At 39.7% G+C, this 25,305-nt stretch overlaps 2 protein-coding genes across 3 annotated transcripts in view; both read right to left on the reverse strand.

Moving 5' to 3' along the window:
• Positions 1–1,148: 1,148 nt before the first annotated feature.
• LOC121514535 lies at positions 1,149–7,663 on the reverse strand. Its single transcript, XM_041794682.1, has 19 exons — positions 7,534–7,663; positions 7,313–7,450; positions 7,141–7,233; positions 6,864–7,049; positions 6,693–6,781; positions 5,178–5,353; positions 4,934–5,072; positions 4,566–4,697; positions 4,239–4,358; positions 4,023–4,125; positions 3,761–3,857; positions 3,385–3,659; positions 2,914–3,211; positions 2,361–2,704; positions 2,000–2,176; positions 1,734–1,910; positions 1,547–1,651; positions 1,384–1,475; positions 1,149–1,298 (listed from the first exon to the last, which is right to left on the reverse strand). The coding sequence occupies exons 1-19, from the start codon at positions 7,540–7,542 to the stop codon at positions 1,223–1,225; spliced, it is 2,826 nt and encodes a 941-aa protein (XP_041650616.1). The 5' UTR covers positions 7,543–7,663; the 3' UTR covers positions 1,149–1,222.
• Positions 7,664–8,911: 1,248 nt separating this feature from the next.
• Positions 8,912–25,305, reverse strand: part of LOC121515585 (kielin cysteine rich BMP regulator) — a 31,731-nt gene continuing 15,337 nt past the window's right edge. For both annotated transcript variants that reach the window (XM_041796416.1, XM_041796417.1), the window contains 25 exons: positions 24,092–24,274; positions 23,599–23,769; positions 23,296–23,469; positions 23,120–23,202; positions 22,955–23,045; positions 22,799–22,881; positions 22,538–22,711; positions 19,356–19,535; positions 18,981–19,245; positions 18,051–18,133; positions 17,876–17,969; positions 17,632–17,805; positions 17,460–17,542; positions 14,171–14,291; positions 13,995–14,077; positions 13,595–13,694; positions 13,421–13,509; positions 13,098–13,200; positions 12,870–13,012; positions 12,483–12,655; positions 10,861–10,972; positions 10,670–10,771; positions 10,412–10,576; positions 10,025–10,325; positions 8,912–9,573 (listed from right to left, as the gene is read on the reverse strand). In XM_041796416.1, coding sequence (XP_041652350.1) covers positions 9,353–9,573; positions 10,025–10,325; positions 10,412–10,576; positions 10,670–10,771; positions 10,861–10,972; positions 12,483–12,655; positions 12,870–13,012; positions 13,098–13,200; positions 13,421–13,509; positions 13,595–13,694; positions 13,995–14,077; positions 14,171–14,291; positions 17,460–17,542; positions 17,632–17,805; positions 17,876–17,969; positions 18,051–18,133; positions 18,981–19,245; positions 19,356–19,535; positions 22,538–22,711; positions 22,799–22,881; positions 22,955–23,045; positions 23,120–23,202; positions 23,296–23,469; positions 23,599–23,769; positions 24,092–24,274 — 3,551 coding nt within the window. In that variant the 3' untranslated portion in view covers positions 8,912–9,352. The remainder of the gene's footprint in view (positions 9,574–10,024; positions 10,326–10,411; positions 10,577–10,669; positions 10,772–10,860; positions 10,973–12,482; positions 12,656–12,869; positions 13,013–13,097; positions 13,201–13,420; positions 13,510–13,594; positions 13,695–13,994; positions 14,078–14,170; positions 14,292–17,459; positions 17,543–17,631; positions 17,806–17,875; positions 17,970–18,050; positions 18,134–18,980; positions 19,246–19,355; positions 19,536–22,537; positions 22,712–22,798; positions 22,882–22,954; positions 23,046–23,119; positions 23,203–23,295; positions 23,470–23,598; positions 23,770–24,091; positions 24,275–25,305) is intronic.

Here is a 25,305-nt window from a genome sequence, read left to right on the forward strand (position 1 = left end):
ACCTGTCTGAATTTTACTGTCACTGCTATCAAAGTGCCCTGCTATCATAAGCACTGACCTGATTACAGCCCTCAGTTTGTGTCCTCTGCAAAGCCTGCTGGGACTCGCACAGGTTTAACACCTTATCCTCAAAAATAATCTTTTATAATTTTAAAATGGGACTTGGGACTTGCTGTGTTTGGTCCCTAGCTGCCATTAAGCTAAACAGGTCTGCTTTATAGCACCAGTGGGCACCATGTTTTCTTAGTTTGAACTTTGAGCTTGTTTGTCTTTGTCTGTTCGGATGCTTGTGTGTTTGAGACCACAGAACTCGAACCTAAGTTATGTACACTTTGTTTGAGGACATACTTGTGTACTTTGTATGTGTGTAAAGCAGTGGCTCAGTGTGTGCGTTAGCTGCTGTGGAATGTTCTGGCTTATTAGAGTGATAGATATTCCTGCTTTGTGTTGGACTGCAGTGAGTGGAGTCAGTTAAAGAGGCAAAAAGAGAATGTTTATTTACTGAGAATCTCTCCCATGTAGACATTTTCCCCTCTACTCACCAGGTCTGAGAAATCCTCCTCTCTTGCAGGAAAACCACTGGGCCCGCACCAACCCTCTGTAATATACATAACCACCCATTGTAGAATTGTTAGCCAAGCATAGGTCCTATGACGTGTTACTATATTTCCATCCCCATAGACCTGTAAATAAATACAGCCATAGTCCATAGGTGCAGTCAGAGTCTACAGCAGTGTCCTTTGTCTAGTCACATGATTTCTTACACAAGTAAGTAATGGCAGACAGTGCCAATATTAATGTTACGTTCACATGAAGAGAAGTGATGGAACCTCCGTAGACTGTTTACATGCACCTCTGTGACTCATTGTGTATGTAATTTAGGCCACAGGGGGATAATATGTACACAACTAAAGGGGATCTGATAAAAGACATTATTGTTGATGCTTATGTTTGTCAAGATGATAATTAAACTGTCTAATAAACAGTCACTACAAGTTTGAGATCTGCCTTTTTCATATGCAAAATGTAACATTTTATTTTTGTGGTTGTATAAACACAAAAAGGCTTGCATTGATTCCATTTCTGCAAGATTTTACTTGACACATCAAAATATGTATATGACAAATAACTGGAGAAGAAGTTGTGATTGGATGCTCCCTGTACTGAAGGATTATAATCAATATTCATTTCTTTATCTTCAAATCCAAGCAGCTGAAGTTTCTCAGTCTGCCCCATCGTCCGTTTCTCTGCTGCGGAGAGCTACTGGACCCAGGAGTTCCTTAAATCCTGTCGTGTTTCTAAAAGATCAACAATGATAACTGAGGACTTTGTGGCCAAAGTAAGGTTTTTATTTTTGTTCAACTTTCAATCACTGCCCCTTACCGCTCTCGTTTGGACTGCATTACGTAGGAGCGCTCTCTTCTTAGCTGCTCCAGACGCTCTTTGACTACTGTTTTTTGCTGGTTCTTATTGTCCTAAAAAAAAAAAAAAAAATTACAAAAGTAATAAAAGTTCAGCCACATTCCCTCAGTATTTTGTGTTTAACCTGTGGTAGATCTTGAGTGAGGTGTTTCAGCCTGTCCGTGTGTTTCAGGCCCAGTAGGTCCTCCTCTGCCTTTCTATTCTGAACGATGGAGAGACGCTCCTGAACCTGAAGGACAAGCACTGTGAGACCATAATGCTACCACTACCTCTTTCTGCTTGTTCTCTTTACTCTTTTTTTTTTTTTTTACCCGAAGAAGTTGTCTCTCTCTGTCTCTCTGCTGCCTTTGTTCCACCTTTCTTTGCATGTCCACCAGGTTTCGCATTGTCCTTTCTCGCTCAACAGCTGAGACTTGTTCTCTTGCTCGCTCGTTCTCCATCAGCGAGGAATCCTTCATTTCCTCCTTCACAGCAGGGCTACAATCAACCTTTACCAAAGGAAACAGCAGATGAGTAACACTTTGTAAGTGTGAAACTGTTCAGCACAAATCATGAATGGCTGTTACATCAGACTCACTTGTGAATTAAAAGCAGCTTCTGGGTTTCTCAGGTCCCAAAGTTCTGACTCTATTTCAACGGGACATATTTCCACCTCAACCTCTGCTCGTTCTACATTTGCTGCTTTATTGGTCAGTGAAGAGCTAAGGTCACCGCTAAGCTGCTCAATCATGGGAGTGTCAACTGAGACATGAGCCTGCAGGTCAAAGTGAGGAACAGCATTACCTTTCTCAAGTAATTCTCTCCTCAGAAGTCACCCAATTAGATTATAGAAGTTAAAAAATCAGATTTATGACAATCATACAATGTTTAATAGATAAACAGAGTACCTGTGTGCTTGGAAAATTTGTGCAGTCTGGCTGGTACGGAGTGGTTCTCACCTTTTTGTCCCTTTCTCCTGAAGTCTCCTGGCTCTGTGATGTGTGTTCAATAATGTTGTTAATGTCTGTTGGTTGGACTTGGGTCTTCAAACAGCTGTCAGGATCCTGGCTCTGTCCATCTGTACCCTCTGCCTCACATTCAGTGTCATCATCTGGTGGTTTGCTCCAAGCCAGGGTGATCAAGGAGCCCTGTTTCTCAACACACTCGGTGCTCTTCTTTTCAGGGCCTTCATCTTTTTCCTGGGCTCGTCCTTCTGCAGTGAGACTCTGATGAGGTGTACTAGTTGTATCTGATACACACAAGATCTCCAAGTAAGGAAGGTCCTCCATGACAGCGCCACAACCTGAAGGAATGCAAAATGTTGCAAAAAGATATTATTAGTTGTGTTTTCAATGCAATAGCCTTTAGTTCTTGTTCATATTCCTTGTTTTATTTCTACTTGCATTTTCTGGTGTTGTATTTCTTAAGGCCACTAATGAGCTGTAATGACTGAATTACCCCTGAAGATAAACAATCCACTTCTGATTCTGGTTTTGTCTGTGTGTGCATTACCTGTACAAACATCACGTTTGTCATCTGCAGCTTGAATAACATCTACGTCTCTGTTGCTTCCCCGGACTTGATCAGCTCTTGCTGACCCAGCAGACCCATCACTGTTTTGAACATCAACGGAGCCACTGCAGGACTGAGCTGTGATTTGCTGGTTGTTGCTATTTTCAATGTTCAGATCAGACATGAGCCTAAAGCCTGTGTTAAGAGGGGCTTCAGAGATGAGGAGTTGAAGAGAGAAGCGCTGTGCTTGAAGCTGAGAGTTATACTCGTCTTGCAGAGCACGGACACGCTGTTGACTCTGACAGACAAACATTATTTTCAGAGATTAAACTGTAATGTTCTCGCTCTCATTTGTTCTGTTAAACATAAAGCAAAGATAAGATAAAGAAATATTTATAGATGTACAGATTGATTTATAGACATTGTTTTTGAAACAGCTCACTGTGAATCTGTCGTTTGTGTTTGACTCACTTCATCCATCAGCGCTGGCAGCACTGTCGACACCTGGACCTCCTGGAACTCCATCACCTGGACCAACAGGAGCAGGGAACAATATTCCAGCTGGTGTTTGGACCACATTTCAAAATTACTGCTCCTGTTGTTCATCTTGAGTTCAGACTGATACTGTGGCTGAGCATTTGCTTGCTTTGAGGTGGTTGGTGTCTCATTTTGTGTCTGCAGGTCTTTATAGATCTGTTTGAGCCTTTTCATATAACTGGTTCTTAGAGAAGACTGTTCAGGACTTTCTGCAGATCAAACAGCACACAGATAGATTCAGGAGGAAACTCACTTAAAAAAGAGATGCAGCTAAACATTGATTTATTTTCTTTTTGAGGCACTGTGCAACCTGATTCTTGTAAATCCTCGAGGGAGACCCCGTGTAACATCTTGATCAGGTACTTCCTCTCCTGCTCCTGAGTCAGCACCAGCAGCTGCAGCACTGCCTGCTGGAACAGGAACAAAGTTTTTGTTCTGCTGCAGATAAAACTGCTATGATGTTTTATTTCAGCCTACATTTGAGGGGAATCTCATGCATCATGCCATAACATTAATTATGAATAATGTTATGGCATGATTGCCCATATTGCCTGTAATCAAATAAACATCACCTGCTGTGGTGATGCTGCGACGAGGTCACTTTTTGGCTCCTCCCCTCCGCCATGTAGCCACAGGGCTGCCTGCTCTGCTCTGTATGGACTCCTCACTTGTGGCCTGCACAAATACATGATGCACATGAAGTATAAATTAAGAATCTTATAAAAGTGAGTGTCTTTTCAGTGCCGTTGCAGAAATGTTATTTTCTTTGTTTATGCTTCTCAGCTCACCATCCTTCCCAGGACTGCTGAGCTGCCATCAGGGCATGGTATGATGAGTTTTCTCTCTGTCCTCGGAGAGTCGCCAACCGGATGTAAAGACATATCAGCCTAAGGTCATAGCTGTCCAGCCTAGAGAGCAAAGATTGATAAAGATTCATCTGTTAAATCAACATGTTACAGACTTTGTTAGAGTGACTTAGGAGCCCATGTGTGTCAGACCAGATGAAAATGTAAATTCATGTGGATCTGGATCGTATCCTCTCATTTCCATTTTCCTGACGTATAGACGTAACAGTTACTAACAATATTTGCATGTGATGTGTTTAAATCCTTTACCTCTTGCACAGGACTGATAGTGTGTCCTTCTCTTGTTGTCGACATGTGTGCAGCTCACTTAGGAATGAAACAGCAGACCATGACTCTTCCCTGGACTCAGAGACGCTTTTTAAAGGTGTGCTTGGATTGGCCCTGCAGGTAAAACATTTGTTATTCTTTGCATCAGTCTGATGCTTATGTAGGAATATTGTTTATGGTCTTTACTTGAATTATGAATTTGAACACAGTTTGGTATTGTTCATACAGAATTTCCAAACCAATAATAAAGAATTGCTTTTAACAAAAGAGGAAATGTACACACTTTAAGACACTCTCGAACATTTCACTTCACTCCTGAAATTGATCTCTAACATTAACCTTTAACCTACCTGTATATCCTGAACGCTCCTGGTAGCTCAGCCAAACTGAGCATGTCTTTTGACTGCAAAGCCTCCTCAGCAAGACACTCCAGCTCTTCCTCTTCCTTTTGTTGTTGCCATACCGGCAGACTCTCCCAGACGCTCAGGGCTTTGGCATCACCAAAAAGAACGTGAAAGAACAGGATTTTCATACACTTGGACAAAAAACATTGTACCCGAATGCTGGTATTGTCCCTGTTAATTTTGTACTTACTGTAGTGCTCCTGGAGCATTTCTGTGTAAAGCAGGTGGGTCACTACGTCATACTTCACTTCAATTAAGAGGAAGATTTCTGAGAGAGAGACACAGCCCCAGGCCTGACATCTCACTGGTAGGCTTTCCCTGGGTGTATAGGAGGGTAATATACTTTGGACTCCCTCTGATGCTAGTCTAAGAAGATAAAAACTGGCATCAGGATTAAAGTAAAGAGGCTTGTGACATTTCATACCTATTCTACTTGGTTCTACAGAAGTTAAAAAAGGCAATATTCACTTGAAATAATTCTTAGTAACTTTTGGTTGATGCATTTAAGGATATTGGTGCTGCTTTTATTATCTTAACTAATGTTAGTAATATTAGTTTGGTTCATGCATGACAGCCATTACACACTTAGTTCATCAAATTTAGGCATCCATTATCTACCAAGTGTTCTCAACTGGTCCATAGAACTGACCACCACTTCAGTAATGTGACCTGTGACCCAAATTTCTAAATTTTTAAAATTAATATACTAAAAAAATGTTGCAACATATGACTGAACATAGACATGCCAAAACTCAAAGGGGACATACATGCAAACATTTCATTTCCGTCTGTTTTGCTGTTATAATGTACATTTTGGTGGATTTTTTTTAAAGGTCTCAAGAAATCAAGTCATTATCAGAGGAGAACCAACCTATTTGAAGATATTTCCATCCAAGATAACAGAATACTTGAAACAAGATGTCAAGAAAACAATTAGAATTCACTCCTGGTCCAGTAAAACAGAGTAAAATAACGCATATAGACACATTTCGGCCTAGGAATTCTTTATATTTTGCCAACATCTTTTTTTCCCAGGAACCAGTGAACCACCCACTGAAAACAGCCCCACTACCCACTTTTGGGTCCTGACCCACCAGTTGAGAACCACTGATCTATACCAATTATGCCTTCTGCAGTAGTGGGAGGGGTGGGGGGTATCACCAGTCAGTCACAGGGCAACATAATAAAAACACCTGGCACACTTAACCTTTAGGCAATTTGAAGTCACCTGTTCATCTGACAAGCATATTTCTGAACTTGGAGAGGAAGCCCAAGTCACCAGTGTAGCCCAAACACAAACACATACGGAGAACATGCAAACTCCATACAGAGAGGCCCTGTCCGATGAGGATTTGAACTAGAAACCTTCTTGCAGCGAGGTAACAGCGCTAACCATTGCACCACTGTGCAGAAGTACAACATTTGGTGCCTTGCAGGAATACTGCTGTTTGACACTTGAAGCATTGTATATGCCATACAGAAAGTTGAAATGTGGCTCTAAGTAAGTTTGTTTATCCTTATCAGAGCATCATTTGATAAAGATGTCTTCACCTGTTTTGGGAGTTTATTAGAATACAACAAGGCAACTAGGGACTCAATCCTGCACAGAAACACAGGTTCAACACTAAGGGTCTCTCTGTAATCTGTCAGTCAAGTATCAAAAACTGCTTGCAAAAAAGGAAGTTAAGTCAAGTTAGGTGCTCACCTTGCCCAGCATTGCCTGGCTGCCTTTTTCAGCCTCACCATAGCCCTCACACTCCCACACAGCTCTTTATTTCCCATCAGACTCCCTCTCTGTGTATGGAAAGTACATGTAATGATGAACAGAGGGACAACCTTTAGGCTTGATAAAAACTGCCAGAACGAAATCACATACCTGTGGACTGTATCCACAAATAGTACCTGATTCTGACTCTGATTGGTTGTGAGCTTTTTTGAGAATATTTTGTTCTGTGCTGTGGTGAAATGAATTTTTCCTCAGAGGATCAATTATAAATGGCTCGCCTGTCTCATAGAGAGAGTTGAGATTTCCTGCATTTAGGAGTTGGAGATCCCAGTAGAGCTGAAGATAATGAGACTGGCTTTTAGAAGTAAGGACAAATTAATGATTTAAGTTTCTCAAACATATATACCTCTCAATAATCGATACCTACCTTGTCTTTCTTTTCCCTCTCCCTTTCCATTTCTAGAAGAACATCCAACACATTTTCACCAACACAACACCAGCTATTGTCATCTCCTGCCAGCTGGGAACACACATACACAGGGATAAATGGCTGAATAAAGTGATGATTAAGGTTTTAATAGTATATGCTTTAAGTCTACCTTCCTCATTGCCACATGAGCTTCAGCAGTGTTGCAGGGAACATGAAACACTTTTTGGAAGAGGAGACTCACATCTTCATAGGAAAACTCAGCTCCGATAGTCAAACCAAGAGATCGGTACAGACCTGTGATAAAACCCTGAAGAAAATAAACAATATAAAGTTATTAGCTTTAGGAAACACATTTGTATCATTGTAGCCTTTAAGCTAAAAACATCTTACCTGCTCCATGTTTTCATCCGTGTGGGCTGATGAATTATACAGGATATCACTATAGTAACAGATATCCTCAAGACAACAGCTAGATCAAATTACCGGGCAACAGAAGTGAGAGTGTACCTGTCAAAGGGAGACAGAGGAGTGAAATGTGATACTAGACCATGTGACATGATGCGCTGGTGTGGAAAGTGTTGTGCAACATGTAACCAGAGAGAATTGTTGTCTGCCAATAAAATTAATCTGTTAACAGAAAAACTTTTTTATATGTGCCTTTTGTTTGATTACGGTTCCTGAGGAAGTTTTGATTGAACAATCATAAATGTCTTGTATCTATAAAGTAAACAGTAAGGTACTTTAAGCTGTTTTAATGCCTCAGGGCCCAAGGCATTATGCTTTTTGGGTTGTTTGTCCATGTGTATAATTTTGGAGGTCAAAGGTCACAGGTAAAGGTCATTAGACCTCATGCTTACACTTATTTGAAAGATTTCTACAAATCATAATACCACAGAAACCATATCAGCCCCTTTTTTTAACCCACTCTGTACTTCTTCTGTCCAGCAATTGTAGTTCTCTGAGGCATTTAACCGCCAGACAGAGGTTCTTGTTTTAGCTGAGAATAAATTTGCTAGTAAAGCTTAGCAGCCTCTGTTTACTGAGAGTAATTTCTCTGCAAAAGATGCCACATTAAATACTGAGTTTAAACTAGGGTTGTCAAAATATTAATATTTTTAATCGCAACTAACCTCAGGATTTCTGTAATTGTGATTGCATCCATTTTATAAATTACACTTTTTTGGCATTTTAGTTTTTTCAAAGGACTTGCTGCAGGAATACACTGACATGACTTAACCAAGTGTGCTAAAAGACCCAATAAAGCATGAGCTTAATCACTAATTTGAAAATGAGTGCATTAACTGTGGACCTTGATTAATTGCAATTAATGTGATTAATCTTGACAGCCCATGTTAAAACCCAATTCTTACACATTTACATACCAAAACTGCATTGACATTATGTAATTAAAAAGGTAAAGTTACACACATTTTTTCACAAATTCAGCTGACCTGCTTACACACAGTACGTACAACAGCTAAATAGTCCTAAGAACCAATAACATACCTCTCTCCAACACCCAAGAAAATTTTAAAGAAATTGTGAACCTGTTAAAAAGCATGTTACCAAGATCAAAATTGTATATTTAACAAAGGTGGATTGGAACTCATGACATTTACTCAAATTACTGTGATTGAGTACTTTCACTTTTTTGAGTATATTTTGAAATCAGTACTTTTAGTTCTACTTAAGAACAAAGGAAATTAACCTTTAAACAGTGAATCAAATAAACAAATATTAGTGAAAAGTTTATTTGTGCAATGGAGAACAAAGGAAAAAAGATAGCCTGAGACAATGTGGCCTACTGTAGTTTCAGTCACACACCACACAGTGCTGAAATAGGCCTTTACAGTAAAACAACATTTTTATAGCAAGTAATACTGTTGATGTCATGAAGAAAATGTGGACATTTTCACAAAAATGTGTAAAACACAACAGAATCAATACCAGTGAAATAAAAACAACAAACCCCTGTCTAGTATAAATATCAGTGCTATATGTAACAATAACATAAAAAAAACAGTTAAAAGCAGTTTTTCCAATCAGTCCTTTGTTAAATCCACGGGTCACAGAGGTTGATGTGTTGAGATATTTTGCTGTTTCAGACTTGTTAAGCAAACATGTGTGCAGTCCTTCAGGAGACTGTTTATTATTAGTGCATGTGTGTTTTCCAGGGTGTAGGTAATTGTTCATAGGAGCAGTTCAAGCTTTATGAAGGGTTATCATGGATGATCTTTGGGCACTTCTCAGGCTGTATACAGTAGTTGTTGTGCAGAACCAGACCAGCAGGACACTGACAGCCTGGTACACAAGGCTTGAAGCAGTGGCTCTCTATCACCCCCAGTGGTACATCAAGGTTAAAGCAGGTTACAGGACATGGGGGTCCGCACTCATCAAACACAAAGCCCCTCTCCACTGGACAGCCCACAGCTGTTAAAGACAGCAACAGAGAGGAAACAAAAGAAACATTGATTGAAATGGCCTAACTTCCTATATGATGGATAAGGATGAGCAATTGTCTGACAACAAAAATCAACTTTTCAATTTAATTTGAAACATACGTACACAATGACCTCTAGATCAGTTTTGAGCGCTCTAAAATGGAAAGTTTTTTCTTGTGACTGATATTTCACTGCAAGAAATCACAACTAAAATACAGCAGTTTGGATATAATAGTCAGTAAAATGGTGGCTTTTTTACTCCTTATGTTTCCTAATGTTTCAAAACTCAGCAACTCAATTCAGTAAGAGAGAAAAATAAAAGAAACAGAAAGCTCTCATGTACTGAAAAAGCTCAAATCTCTCTCATCTTTGCTTGTTTTTCCCTCGGTCCTCAATCTAAGCACACTGTTTTCAGAGCGTGTCAGTCCTCTTTTACTCACCACAGAGTGAGGGGCTCCTCCACTGCAAGACTACTCCAGCGTCTCGGCACTGGCTGGCGTAGGCCTCCAGCGTGTCACACAGACACTCGTCAGAGTTGGCCCCGCAGGCGCAGAGGTCGTACACACAGGCCCCGTACCAGGGCTCAGGTGGAACCACGCGATGGCACGGCTTAAACACTGAAGACTTTAGCACCTTACAGCGAGCATTAGCACTCTTTTTGGCCTGGTATCCTGCATCTTTACAGGGGTCCACGTCCTGACCAGGCCGACATGATGAGAGGGAGTGGCTGCCATTTGTGACCTTAAATGAAAAAAAGGTTTTTAGTTTACCTTCAGGCCAACTTGTTTTATTTATTTTATTCTTTTATCTCTGTGTTTTCATTTTACCCTCCAACTGTTTCCGAAGTCAGACTCTGACAGACTGATGCGTCCGCTGGGCATTCGGAGGTCGTCCTGGTAGTAGTTGTTGAAGTTTCCACAGAGCCCACAGGTGTGACCCTTGTAGGAGCCTGGCACACTCACTTCCAGATGTGAACGCCCACTCCACAGCACCTGAAGGTGAACCAGAGGGTGAATGAGTAGGTGACAAAACTGACTGCTAGTATATCCAGAGATGAGTTCATCAAAAAGACAAGTTAAGCATACCTTCAGCCCAATGTTGGTGTTGAGTAAGATGGTGTTGGTTTGTCGTTCTACATAGATGTATGGTTCTCTGAGAAACGGCAAAGTCACAACCTCATCATTCACCTGAGGAGTACAAAAATGTCTGAGTGGATGTTGAACACAAAACATCACTGTAAAAAAAAAAATCATCTGACATATTTGAACACACAAACCTTCACAACCCAGTCCTGGAGGAGCTGCACGGTGAGGTCTCCAATAAACACAGTCACCTCTTTAGTCCAGGACACTCCTTTACGGCCACGATCCTCATTTGTAGTATGAATACTGGGCAGAGTAAGAAATCACTGAGCAGCGCTGCAAGCTTTGATTACACAGTTTACAAAGCAGTATAGGCAAAAATGACATTTCTAATCATTCAGCTTCTTATTTAACCCCCTACAAACCTCCATCCTCATAGGAAGGAATTACATTTTGGGATCCCTGCACTATTATACTTAATTTTGCTTAACTTAGACCTGTTAGCCTCATTTGTGGAAACTTTGTCTGCCATCTTGTGGCCACACAAGAACATTACAATTATGATTGGAACCTGTTTATTTATGCTTAGTAAAGTTTGTAGTTTGATATGACATGCAAATGTGACAAATTTTATCAACAGTAACAAGCTACAACACTGCTAAACAGCAAGTATTCGTATGAGGACACTGGGACTTGGTTATTGTTTTATTGTTCAGAATAGCTCAGGAATATTTTGTAATGAAACCAACAGTTCTCAAGTAGAAGTGGGTACAAATGCTTCTGCACCATTCTACCAAAAACATGTTTTTGCACCTCGTGGGTGAATGGCTCATACTTTGTTTCACAATGGAGTCTTCACTATGTAAAAATAAACTCACTGTCCTCATATAGGACATCTGTTTTTTAAAACTTGTTAAAATAAAATGTTAAGTTTTTAAATAACTAGGAGAAATCAAAAATGCCCACCAAATAAAACCTTGGGTCTCAGAAGGTTAAATAACATTATATTTACAGTCATTTTCTTAAGGCCTGGAAGTACTGTAACTCAAAAATAGTCCTTCCTCTTCTAAATTCATGAAATCAAGTCTTCAATGTTTTTTTTTAAAAAGCAAATGAAAAACCTTGACAGGCTGACATGTTTGTTGTAAGCTTCCAGGTGAAAACATATTGACCAACTGCGGTGGCTAATTCTACTCTTCAAATGTTCCTGAATCCTCACTTATGATATCATGGTTATAACATACATACACTTTGCTAATTTGTTTCAACAAGATTGTTTTAGTTTGATTTATTCATATTTGATCTTGCTGATCTTGTAACAGTACAGGAAAAAATTTCAGAGCTACCATTTGACTGAAATAATGCTAAACTGTGACTGATGCTGGTAAGACAGAAACCTTTTCCAACAAATCCCAACCACTCAAAAACTGAGAGAAAAAAAATAGAAAAGAAGTAGACAGAAAGTAACAAACAAATAAAAAAAAAACACTTATAAGGGAATATTACATCCAAACTTTGGCATAAATCTTTAAATCCTTTTTTTATGGCCTAAAAAAGAGGCTCACAATAAAACAGTAAGATGTTAGAGCAACCACACCTAGAAAACAATTCATACTTTTGACTCCATCATGGTCTAAGCATGGACAGAAGGCATGCCGTTCAACCATAAAGATGACTGCCACCAAGACTTCTCAGAGGGCAGGAAGAAGTAGAAGTATCCAGAATTTTAAAAGATCAAATCAAAAATTACAGTAGGGAAAAACACAATTTGACTATGAAACAGCACTTGCTCTGTTAACCACAATGATCCTCTCACCTGAAGTCTCCACCTTCACAGTCCTGCGCCAGGACGTAAGTGCACGCTCCCTGAAAGTGCAGCATGCGTCCATCAAAGGTGTTATAATGAGGGTCACCAAAAGCAATGCAGGTGGCTGGACGAGGAAGGCAGTGAGGACAACACAATCCAGGGACGATAGCTGGCATCTCATCCTGAGAGGAAACACACGATCAAAAGTCTCAAAGAAAGCAAAACAAACATCTGCAGTGTCAAAATGAGCGCTAAGGAGACAGCAGGAGTTTGAACACTGCTGGGAATGATAGATATTTAAAGTCACACTAAAATGAAACTCTAAGGCATGATGGGAACTTTTAATGCTATGATGAAACCCTGTGAAAGAGTGTGTGCTGCGTTTGTTGTACTGACTGTTGCACAGGTGAGGGGAGGACAGCGTTCACTGTGACAGTGTACGTCTCCAGACACACACATGCAGCCCGTGCACTCGTCCACGTCCCACCTTTCGTTGGATTGATACACTGTTCCCTGGTGCAAACATGACGCGCCTGTGTCTGTTACACACAAACAAGAAACATGCTTACAAAGACTTTAATGGACAGTAGCAAGGATTCTCTCTGTTTTCACCAGCAGTAATACCTTGGCACTCATAGCAGCATTTCCCTGGAATCTTCACTTGTTTATGACCCTTCGGACAATCAGCAGGTAAACACTCCTCAATGCTGCACTCGATGTAACCCATCTGAAGAAAAAAACCCCCACAAAAACAGGACACGTTAATGTTTTGGTGTCTTTTTTTTTTTTAATTATTCCTTAAACACAGTATATCCATGAAAATCCCTTTATGCCATTTCTTGAGATTGCATCGAGTGTTTTCTTTTAGTCTTTCAACCTTGTTAATATTTTCCCTTTTGTATTGCCTTGTGTTGGAAAACTGTTCTGAGTTTCTTTGACAGACTCACGTTACAGGTACATGTGACACAGTCATCATCGCTGTCAGTCCATCTGCTGCCATTGGCGACACGTTGGTTCTGGCTCTCAATCATGCAATCTGTTTGAAACAAAAGAAATTTAAGTTTGCAGAGGTTTTAATTTAATTCTAAAATGCAGATTGAACAATTTTTTTTAAATCTCACCTTTACACACAGGGCAGCATGAGTCCGGAGGGGTGAACTGCTCATTATGAGGGCAGGTGAGTGGGGGACAGGTATGGTGTAAACAGGTCCATGTCAGGTCCTGAATAACACACAAACAAGCTGTATCAATAAGATGTCAACAATCATTACTATGTTTTTACATGACTGACCAGCTTCCTCATTCGGTCTACTGTTAAAATGTAAACCATAGTTCTGTCACAGCATATAATAATGTCAGTCAGTGTCAGTCTTAGAGAGCCATTGATCACTTAATGACTGTACTTAAAAAGTCACAGTACCAAATGTTTAAGAGACAAGGAAACCCAGAACTATATTTTTGACGAAAAACAACAAAGACAAAGTTAATTAAAAAAAACAAGACATATTGTCTCTGCCATACCTTGCAATGGCATGTAAAACAAGGGTCGTCTGTCGCCAGCACCTCGTTGCCAATCAGTGCAGCCGTGCAGTTACTGAGAGGCTCTAAACACACAAACATACACAAAGATGTTATTGAGTTAGTTAACAGTGCAGAAATAAAACAGAATGTGTCCCTACATGCAGTGTAATACTGACGAGCACAGACAGGACAGCAGGAATCTGGTCCAGAGAACAAGATGTTGCTCTTTGGACAGTCGACCAAACTTGGACACTGCTTCCTGTAACACCTCAGATGTTGCTCTCCATCCGGCATCACCTGTGATATGAAACAGAGAAGCTGGATTATAACTGTAAAGTCTTTTATGGTGTTTTTCCACATGTGGTATCGGCTTGACTCTGCTTGTCTTGACCAGGCACTTTGTTTTACTTTACATATAGTTTGATAGTACCTCCTCAACTCAGGCTGTGTCTTCCAGAGGTGGAAAAAGTACTCAACTATCGTACTCAAGTAAAGGTGCAGTTACTCTTGTTAAAATGTACTCAAGTAAAAGTAAAATTACTGGTCTATAACTCTACTAAAGTAAAAATACTAAGTATTTAAAGTTTACTTTAAGTACTGAGCAGCTACTGCAGAGTTGTGCAGTAAAGTATGATCATTCCTTATTGGCCAGAATAACAAAAGAATAGATCTCCAACCAGGTTGTTCAGGTAAAGTCACACCTCAATAATAAAGTCATATACATAGCAAAATTGACAGTGTTATTTAACTCATATAGAGTTAAATTCAACACTTTTACAGTGTCATTGTTTATCCAAACTACATAAAGTTAAACTACACTTTTGTAAAGTTAAATATTTTACAATATGACAGCAGCTGCAGAAACTCTTGAAAATCAGTGGTAAGATGGATCTCCTCCAGCAAGAACAAGGCAGAGGGTTAACCTCATAGCAAGATAACATCACTTTTAGAGCAAATGTGTCTCACATCAAAAACAACAACAATCCACGAGAAATCTGACCCAAACAACCCTAGCAAGGGTATTTGATACACACTTTTATGAGACTTCTATCTATGATCAATTAACTACTTAAAAGGGAACCCTGCATGATCAGACAAGTTCATCTTGTTGGATAGATATTTCTATCTCTTATATGTATATTGGACAAAAAAAAAAGATATCTGCACTTTCAATAAAAGTTTGAGCTTATAAACTCACCACGAGGCCACCATGTTTTGGTCCGCGCTGGTACTGTGACGTAGTAGAGCCCTCACTGTTCCTGTAAAGTAACCAGTTTTCCAGTCTGGCGGTATATTTTGCTGCTTGCAGGTGTTGCTGATATGAGTTTGCTGCGGGTTGGCTTTGTCTCCCTGCTGCCAAAGCTCTGCCATTCCTCCTAAGTTTTACCTCAATAAAGCTTTTCAAAATAAAAGCATTATGCACATATGAAGGGAGTTTCTCCCAAGAAATTCTAAAGGGGGCTTTTAGTTTGAAAAGCACAAACTAGAAGTGTTTTCGTACTGGGATTATCTTTCCCCGCAACATTTGAACTGTGTGGAAACAGAAAGCTTCATAAATAATAGACGTTTGGGAAACAACTTTATTAAGCAGACGCATTTTAGCTTGTGGCCTTCATCTGGTTCACAAAGAAACAGAATTCAAACATATTCCACCGATGTGGACGTACATTTTTGCTACAACACGGTAAATATGTCTCTGTATTTATCAATTTCCTGTCTAGTTTGACTGATAACCACTTGTGGCGCAAGTAAAAATAGAACAGACCTCAAATCTTAAAATTCTCCGTGCATGAGTGTCTCTGAGATGCAGCCCTAACACTGGCTGCCAGTCTAAAACTGCTTCGGCACTGTGATGTCACACTACCAGTGTGGATCAAAACATGGTGGTCTCCTGGCGAGTTTATAAACTCAAATTACTCAAAATGCAGATATCTAGTGAGTTTTTTATTGCAATATACATATGTGAAACACAAATTTTATCCAACAAGATGAATTTGTCTGATCATGCAGGTTTCCTTTTAAAAACCTTTTGAATACAATCTGATAAATGATTAAAAATGGCTTCCAGTGAATTAGCAGTCGCAAAAAACGCCTAAGGTATCATTTGATACAAAAAGAGTATTGTACTCAAGTAAAAGTACAGTTACTCTGGATGAACTTTACTTAAGTAGAAGTAAAAGTGCTGATTTCAAAATGTACTCAAAAAAGAACAAGCACCCAAAAAACCTACTCAGTTACAGTTAATTGAGTAAATGTATTTAGTTACTTTCCAACCCTAGTATCTTCATAATGTGGCTCCATTAATCTGCCATACATCCATCACAATAACAAGGGAGGACACTGGTTCTCAGTCTGTGCTTTTTGTCACAGTAAGGAGATAACTTTTATGGTGGTACAAGCATAGAGACAAAAAACTAATAAAAAGTACAGAAGAGTTTGAGAAGTCACAGTGCTATGAAGCTGATTTCAATAGTGGTTTAATTCTCTCTTATCCCATCCCTCAGTGGTCACCAGTGCCTTGACTGCACAAAGTATTTAGTATTTCGCTTGGAACCCCACCAGAAGTGATACCATAAATATCAGGAACCAGGTATGATGAAAGGTTTAAAAAACGAGTAGAGTCAAGATGAGTCATGCCGTTATCACATAGTGGAAAAACACCATTAGGATAACCTCTGCTCCTTCCATAGCTGATAATTACACCACTACATTTAGTGCTTTAATCTCCACTGTCATGACGGGCTAAACCAGCACTATTCACCATAAGATGATTAACATAAGACAGTTAATTAACCCTTGAGGTCATTTATTAGCCCATTTAGAGTTTAAAAGGAACCCTGCATATTAAGCCATGATGGCACTATTAACATTAGCGAACTGTATATACAGTATATGTCATGCAAAAAACACACTAGGTTTTTATATTCTGTGGAAATTTAATGAGGAAAGTCAAACATATGGTGCATATGGAAGTGCAATGCCATGATGGCATTGTTTGTCTTCTCACATTTTTGCTTTGGAGTGCCACCCATAAGAGTTTTTTTTTTTTTTAATTTTAATCTGGATTCAGTTTTAGAGAAGACAAAAATAAAGAAAAACATACTGCAGTGTAGATCTAGGAAAGTAAAATTGGCAAGAAATTAATATGTTTATCTAGTTTTAATAGTCTTGAAATGCTGAAATCTAGTGTTAATTTGTACAACATACATTTAAACAACATCAGTGTTAGTCATATATTATATCATCAATATGTCTTAATTAGCTGTGTTTTCTTAAAGAAGTGAGTATTTTCTGCTTTTCTCAGTTCTCTAACATTTAGAATAGACTTTTACTGTTTAGTTTTGTTTGTTAACTGATAAAATATGTAATTTTAAAATGCAGGGCTCTGAGATCTGCTATCTTTTATCAGTCTCTAGCTTTAACAAAATTTTCAAGTTCCAGTTGTCTAATCAAGGTGTATTTTACCTCACATGTGCAGATCTGACATGGGTCACCAGCTGGATGGAAACTGTCTCCTGGGCCATATACTCTGCCCTCGGACACACAGTCTTTAAAAACAATCATATATAAAATGAGATGACCAAAAAGCCTGGTGAAGCTATGATAGAACATGCTATAGACATGCATATACGCTCACCTGCACACACAGGGCAGCACTCCCCCGGCACGTTGATGAAGTTCATACAGGGAGACAAACAGCGCACCTCAGAGCACGTGGTCACCCCATCCACACACATGCAGGTCATACAGGGGGTGGAGTCTGCAAACCAGCTGCTGCCCTCAGCATGCTCCTCTCCTCCGTACACACAACCTGGAAGGGAAATCCAATCAGTGGTTAAACTAATTCCTCTCGTGACTTCAAAATTTAGTGATCTGTTTACCTCTGCAGCGAGGACAGCAGGCTCCTGGATCAGTCACTTGATGCATACAAGGCAGCTTGGGACACTGAGGAGGTGCACACTGTATCTCACCTGCCTGCAGGACATAGAAAGGGGTACCACTTTAACAAAGGAGAGATGCAAATGAAATGTAAAGGAAGAGATGAATGAGTCAGACCTGGCAAGTGCAGGTGGAGCAGTGGTTTGAGTTCAGGGGCCATGTCTGCCCAACACTGAACTCCTGGCCATCAAGTGTACATACTGAGCAAAAAGACACACACAACGAAAAGTAAGGAGGTTTCACAACAAGTCCTCTGCAGAAAAATATAACTTGTGATTTTGTAATCTGTTTTTACAAGGGACTTTACTAGTTTCCGACTAACTTTTTTTTTGAGCTGACTGAGCTTTTCTCACGTCTGTTTCATGGAAAAAAGAAAATTGAATTATTTAGAAAATTGCTTGTGGTTAAAAGAAATCTTGCTTTGACATGTCTTTTGGTCTAAGCAGGCAAGTCAGGAAATTTTCCAGAAAATTTCAGGGTTGCATGTGTGAAAAGGCTTTAGACCAAGCAGAGAAAATAAACTACCCCCCTTCTACTTGCCTCTTTTGGCCTTTGTAAAATACAGACTAAAGCCCAATTCACACTTGCACAAAACTCCTGAAATTCCCTGACTTTACTTGGGTGAGATGCATGTGTGAATGTAAAAAGCAGATTTTTTCACCCAATCTTCACCCTGATATTTTCCTTTTATATTTATAATGCAGTGAAGATGTACAAACACAGAGTGGCTGTAAAGTTGTGGAGGAGTTAATAAATATGATTCATATGTTTTATCATCTGACTAATAGATAACACTTTCTCTTTAAAAGAGAATTATTCAACATATGCTTTGATTTTAGCATCTAAAGAACAGCTCCAATCATGATCACATCTTAATCTTAAAAAACTGTGCAGTATATTTAAAGTTGATATTTTCCATCTATACTGCAGAGACAGGGTTGATTTTGAATAAATATGGTCATGTGTAATTAATAAACAGATATTAGGGCAATCTGAAAAAAAGATTTCAGCCCTTCCCTTAGTTTTACACAAACAGTGTAGAATAACCTGTGCACTCAGGGCAGCACTGTCCCGGCTTGGTAACTGGTCGAGCGCAGGGTGTAGGAGGACAGACCAGGGGCACACATGTGACGGTGCCTCTGACACAGGTGCAGCGCTGGCAGGGGTTGGGAGAGGGAGTGAAGGTGTGACCGTGAGGGTGGACCAAACCCTCATACAGACAAGAGTCACAAACTGGACAGCACGAGTCTGAAGGTAACGGGTGGGAGCACCGGACTGGACAAGGTCTCCTCTGACAGTTCACTGCCTCGTTCTGACCGGCAGAGATAAATAAAGGGAGAAAAAAAGCAGAAAAGACTTTTGAGTTAATCAGAAAATTTAAATTGTTGTTGTCTCTTTCTCCTTTTGTCTTGTTTGACTGACCAGACAGGAGCACGATGAGCATGGATCAGAGGGTGAAGTGAAGGACAAGCCGGACTGATATTCTTTCCCTTGATAGAGACAGATCCCCGTGCAGACAGGGCAGCACTCACCAGGGGGAGTAACTGGATGCACACAGGATACACTGGGACAAGACACACGGGTACACACCACAGCACCGTTCTAGGCCAAACGAACAAAACACACAATTAGAGCTGAACAATGTCAGTCCACTTTTTTGACAGCTGAAGTAAATCCATTGATATCAGCATTTCTTAAAATCTTTCTATCAACATTTTTAATCCACAACCAGCATACATGCCATTCAAAAATGAAGAAAAGTTGGAAGACTATGAATAAATCTTATAAGGATGAAAGAACAAAGCATCCCACCATCTATTGTCACTCATTTTATCATTGTTAATAATAGTTTTTCAAACTTCACTCTAAAACCCTTAAACCTAATATGAAGGCCCAGCGTAAAAAAGAAACAAGCATCACAGTTATTTCTCTGTAAACTTAAATCAGCACGTTCACTTGTCATATATCTTACATAGTTAAAGAAACTCAATATAATGTGTTATATCAACTAGATAAGTTATCAGAAGTGCACCCAGTGCTTTCTAATTTCTTCACTCAACATTTAAGTGGGGGTATTATGCCTTTTTTCAAAACTTTACACCATCTCTCTGATACCCAGGTAGTAGCTTCACATGGTTAACAGTTAAAAAACTCCTCATGTTTCTCACACTGGCATCCTGAAAAACCCTAATTTTAACCTCCGTCTGAAATGCTTCGTTTTCGCTGCTGTCTCTTTAACACCCCTCCTCCACGGACCTGCTTTCCTCCGATTGGCCAATTTTCTGGAGGCTGGCCGGCGGCAGGACTCAATGTTTTGTGCCCGCCCCCTCCAATGTACCTATATTGCTGTGCTAGTACTTGTAAACTTTGAATGAACTGGTCCGACTGAGTAAAACTTGGTGAATTTTGATACATTGACCCGGAGTCTGACCCTGATAGTTTGGAGAGAGAGGGGGAAGAAAACCAGCAGCAGCGAAGGATAGAGAAGGACATATCTGTTTGGTAAGTGTTTAATTACTGTGTTACTAAATGGCTTTGATAATGGTGGACTCTCTGTTCATCTTGTGGGGGCGGTCTGTTCCGCTTTGCCAGCAGCACAGACGAACCAGTCAGGAGATCCTATTGCGTTGACCTCATCAGTTCGCTCCATCAATTTCTCGTCTTGGGAAGATCTTGGAGAGATTCCCAACAAAATGTTTTCATCAATTTACACTCTAATTCCAAGATTACTGCCACATAAGTTTATCTTGCAGTTTGAAAATTTGCATACATGAAGTATGGAACCTAACGTTGTGACTTTATATTTATGTTTAAAAAATCGGAAAAGTATAATACCCCCTCTTTAATGAATTGGGATTGTGTTTACGATGTGGTTACAGCAGGTCCCAACAATTAGACATTACAGTGACACTAAGATGTGGGTACTGTAGCATTTCTGGCAATATGGGAATAAACTCTGTTTTCTTAAAGGGAACTTGATTGTTTTCTGCAGGAGCATATTCCATCATTTTACACTCAGTTAGCATGTGGTTTGTCAAATACTGATATTTTTTGGGATTGTTGCTAATAATCAAATCCATTATGGAGAAAATGAATTGGAATTTTCTCCCAGCACTGCTGTTGTAAAACAGTTAAAGTGAAAAGTTTTTTTTCATTATACGTCCCCTTGGTTGAGTCCCTTTGTGTATTCTGTACATGTGTAAGTGTTTTTTTCAAGACAAAAATACTTTTCCTGCCTCCTTTCAATAGCCAGATTTGTCAGTCATTGTGAACTTATGAGTAATAATAATAAAAATAAAAATAAAAATAAAAATAAAATGTATTTATATAGCACCTTTAAAAGAAGTCAAGTTGAAATGAGGAAAGTCTGTTCATGTTAAAATGCAATAGAAAGTATAATAACTTGCTTTTCCAAATAAAAAAGAAAATTTCAAAAGAAAAAAAAAGCTCATCTGATGTCAACACTATGGCCGTGGTTACAGGCATTTAAAACTGTAGAAATAATAAATCTTGTTGCTTACAGTCTCATTTGCTTTTAAAAATCAAAAGAGTCTTTCATTCTGCTTTAAAAACTGTTAAAACTTACAATGTTGCAATGTCATTTAGCAGATGTACATCTGAGAGTAAGTACAACACAAGCAAAAATCTGGACAGGATGAAACAACATCAGCAAGACTTCTAACAAGGGCTTTAAAACCCATACAGAAGATCACGATATTTGTTTTTTTTTTTGATCTGGTCAAAAAGTATCTAGACAAGAAACTCATTGAACTCTTTTGAGTTTTCTTCAGCTGTTTACCAAAAAATTATTTGATTTACGATAAGCTTTTGTTAACATCAGGGGTCTCAAACTCATTTAGGGTAGTAGGCCGGATTTGCTCCAATGACACGTCCTGTGGGCTGGACAATTTTTAGCAATATCAATATGACCAGTTACTGATGTATAGGCTGCTGTAATGTTTATAAAGAGAAATGATCCAATATTAGATGCAGATACCATTTGAGTGCTGCATGTTTGCACACAAAAGAGTTAATTAGCTACTTTAGAAAGAGAATTTACTTGCAAGTGATCTAAACAGGTTAGGCATAAATATGCTGTCCTTGTAACATATGACAATTTTTACAGATTTTAATGTTTTTAGAATCCACTGATGATGAATTCACAAGACTGGAATATTCATTAAATATACCTTTGCCATGACTGTTCATGGCTTTAAAACAGCAACCTGTTCACAAAACCTGATCTGAGCCCTATTTCACCTGGCCTGGGATCAGTGCACAGAGTCCAGAGAAGAAAACGAGAGAGAGAAAGGAGGGATGGAGGGAGAGAGAGAGAGCGACAGAGCGAGAGGGACAGGATCCTGCGGAGATTCATCGCACTGTGACGCTATTACTATTTATCGAGCTGCAAACCCTCACCTGCTGAAGCACACTACAAACTTTTTTAGAGCCAACAGGCAACAAGTATTTGAAACTCATATGTTCTGGTCATATTCTTCATGATTTAATATTTCTTGGCATTCCTGTTATCTTTCTCATCCTGTTAGTTTATGAGATTTGAGCCTACAATGTTATTTAAAAAATAAATGCATCAGTGGAAGTACCAGACAGGAGCAGAGCTGGCAGTGGTCAGTTGGATGTGGAAACCGTTCTCCATTAAAACAGCCTCGTCCATTAAAGTTGCATCCATCACACACTCCACATGCACAGCCATCCAGTGCAGGGTGTGGGCACAGTACAGCAGGGCATGCTCGCTTTATACACACCACTTCCCCCCTCTATGGAAAGAGATAAAAAGATAATAAGCTGTAAGGGTTTGAGGAAGTCGGCAGCTTCAAAATCCAAGTTGACTCTCCCTCTCTTACTGAGCATGTGCAGTCTTGGCATCCGCCCTCTCCTCCTGGAAGTGTCTGTCCATCGACGTAAGTCACACCTTGGATTTGACAACCTAGACAAAGAGGGAAACTGTAGGACCTCCTTAATCAATAAGCAGTAAATGTGATGTGTTTTAAGCGTGGTACCTTCACAGACAGGACATCCACAGGGGTTGGTGACAGGGTGAGGACATAGAGCTGCCGGACACAACTTTTTCACACATCGCACTGATCCGCTCTTTTAGAGAAAAAAGGACATGTTGTCTAAAAAGATAAATCAGCAGGACAATGTGTGTGAAAGTGTGATGCTACCTGGCAGGTACACTCAGAGCAGAGGTTTCCAGGGTCTGGGATCGATTGTCCGTTTGTTAGGACTGCGTTATTATAGAAGCAGCCTGACAAAATGGAGGGTTATTTAGTCATTTGTATGAAAATGATGGACAAACTGACACTGAAGATATACTGAAATTTCACTTTGATTGACATACGATCACATTCCCCACAGCATTGTCCGGGAGGTTTGTAAGGATGGCTGCAGTCTCCATAACAGGGCATCTCTGAACACACGACCTCCCCTCCGTAACAGTAACAAACTCTGCAGGGGTCTTTGTCGTCACCAAACTCTACGCCATCAGGATATTCTTTACCATGAAACATGCAGCCTGCAGGCAGAACATTTAAGATGATTATGCAATAACCTTTGGGAAAATGTTTTACCCCAAAATGTTGTTAAAAAATCTCCTGATGCTCTTCAGAAACTGAGCCTTTTTTCCACCGGTTCTTTCACTCACCATCACAGGACATGCAGCACTGTCTCTGGACAGGGTGTTTACAGTTGGTAGGTGGACAGCGCTTCCTCTCGCACTGAACAGATCCCTCAGGACAAACACATACTGCGCACGGGTCTGCTGGGTCATCCCATGACTCCCCGTTAGCTCGCTCTTGACCCTCATAGAGGCAGCCTGTAAGAATACATGGGGGGGGGCACATGATGGTCTGTCTTCTTTGAGGTTGTCAAATTAGATTAACTTATAATAACTAAAATCCTGATAAAAACACTTTTGAATAGTTTATGCAGAGGTCTCCATGTGAGGAAACCTTTGTGTGGGGCTATTTTCTTAAGTTTTTAACAATAAAAAATACTAAATTTGATGATCACCTTTTGTTTGTGTGGGTCCTGGGGGGCCTCAGCTCTTCTACAATACAAGTAGGGGGGACTCAAAGGAAAAAAGATTGGAAACTACTGGTCTAGTGTGTTGCCTGCCTTAGGAACAGAAAGGTTACCTTCACAGGTCCGGCAGCACTCCTGTGTGATTGGGTGAGAACAGGCAGCAAAGGGGCAGGGCTTGCGTTGACAGTGAACGTTCCCATCAGTGCAGACACATGAGCGACAGCCGTCAGTTGGGTGGTAGAAACGCTCATTGTGTCTGTAGGAGTGTCTTTCATATACACAGTCTGAAGGGGGAGCTGAAGGAAAACCAGAGAAAAGGATACCTATGTCACAGAACTTCATTCATACTAATAGTATGTTTCCCAAAGTGGGCATGGCTGCTTCTGATAAGCGTATTTCATTGAAAATTGTCCAGTACACCTACTAATATTCTCATCAGGGAAATTAAACCGTTAAAAGTATTAGTTTATGCAGTATCCCTTGATCACAATGGAAGGGACCAATCATTAAAAAAATGTAAAAATGCTCAGGCAAGTTCTGGTATCTGAAAATAATCATTGGACTTTAATTTGAGAATTATATCATTTAATTTAGAATTAGATAATTTGAGAATCAGAGCAAGGTGTATTTAAAACCTGTTCAGAAAACATGTGCATTTGTAAGTGTGAGAAGATCTGATGCAAAGAAAGACACATTGTCAAAGCATACAATTAAAGGAAATACATTTTAATGTTTTTTTACTTGTCTTATTGCTAGTCTGGGCTGACTACCACAGAAAAAGATGCAATTTCAACTGCACTACACTGATGTCAATCAATGAGTAAAATCAACACGTAGTTTCAGCTGTGACAATTATCCATCTTCGTATTTAGTATCCCTCCCTCACAATCAATCACAGTTTACGGCTTTTATTTTACGCAACAAAGCCGGACCGTCCTTATCCTCCCTTTTGCAAACTCTTATCCAAAAACTCCATATAATACATGTTTTTTCAGTCTGAGGTTGATTTGTTTTGCATTGGTTTACTGTTTTGATGTAATGATGATATAGTGATGAGATTAATGAACGGCAGCTGCTTTTTATTTTGAAATTAACCAGGTGATCTATGCATTTCTGCATGTGTTTTTCTGTTTGGGTCAATCTTCTCTGCATGGATTGACACAGGCTGAAAGCAAGCTCTGCAAAAAAAAGACATGACGAGCATCGCTACAGGAGTGGGATTGTGCTTCTCAGACAGACGGTAGTGCATGCTATGGAAACACAAATATTTACTAGAAAGGGAATAATAAGCTTTTGAGAACACAGAGGAGTATGTGGATTATGGCAG

This window comes from Cheilinus undulatus, linkage group 9, assembly GCF_018320785.1.
Source record: "Cheilinus undulatus linkage group 9, ASM1832078v1, whole genome shotgun sequence".
Classification (NCBI taxonomy): domain Eukaryota; kingdom Metazoa; phylum Chordata; class Actinopteri; order Labriformes; family Labridae; genus Cheilinus; species Cheilinus undulatus.

Excerpts from the sequence above, each read along its gene's own strand:
- LOC121514535 (XM_041794682.1), bottom strand. Across the intron at positions 3,858-4,022 it reads TCGCAGCATCACCACAGCAG|GCAGTGCTGCAGCTGCTGGT; the intron begins GTGATGTTTATT and ends CTGTTCCAGCAG. Across the intron at positions 1,652-1,733 it reads GAGAGAGACAACTTCTTCGG|GTTCAGGAGCGTCTCTCCAT; the intron begins GTAAAAAAAAAA and ends CTTGTCCTTCAG.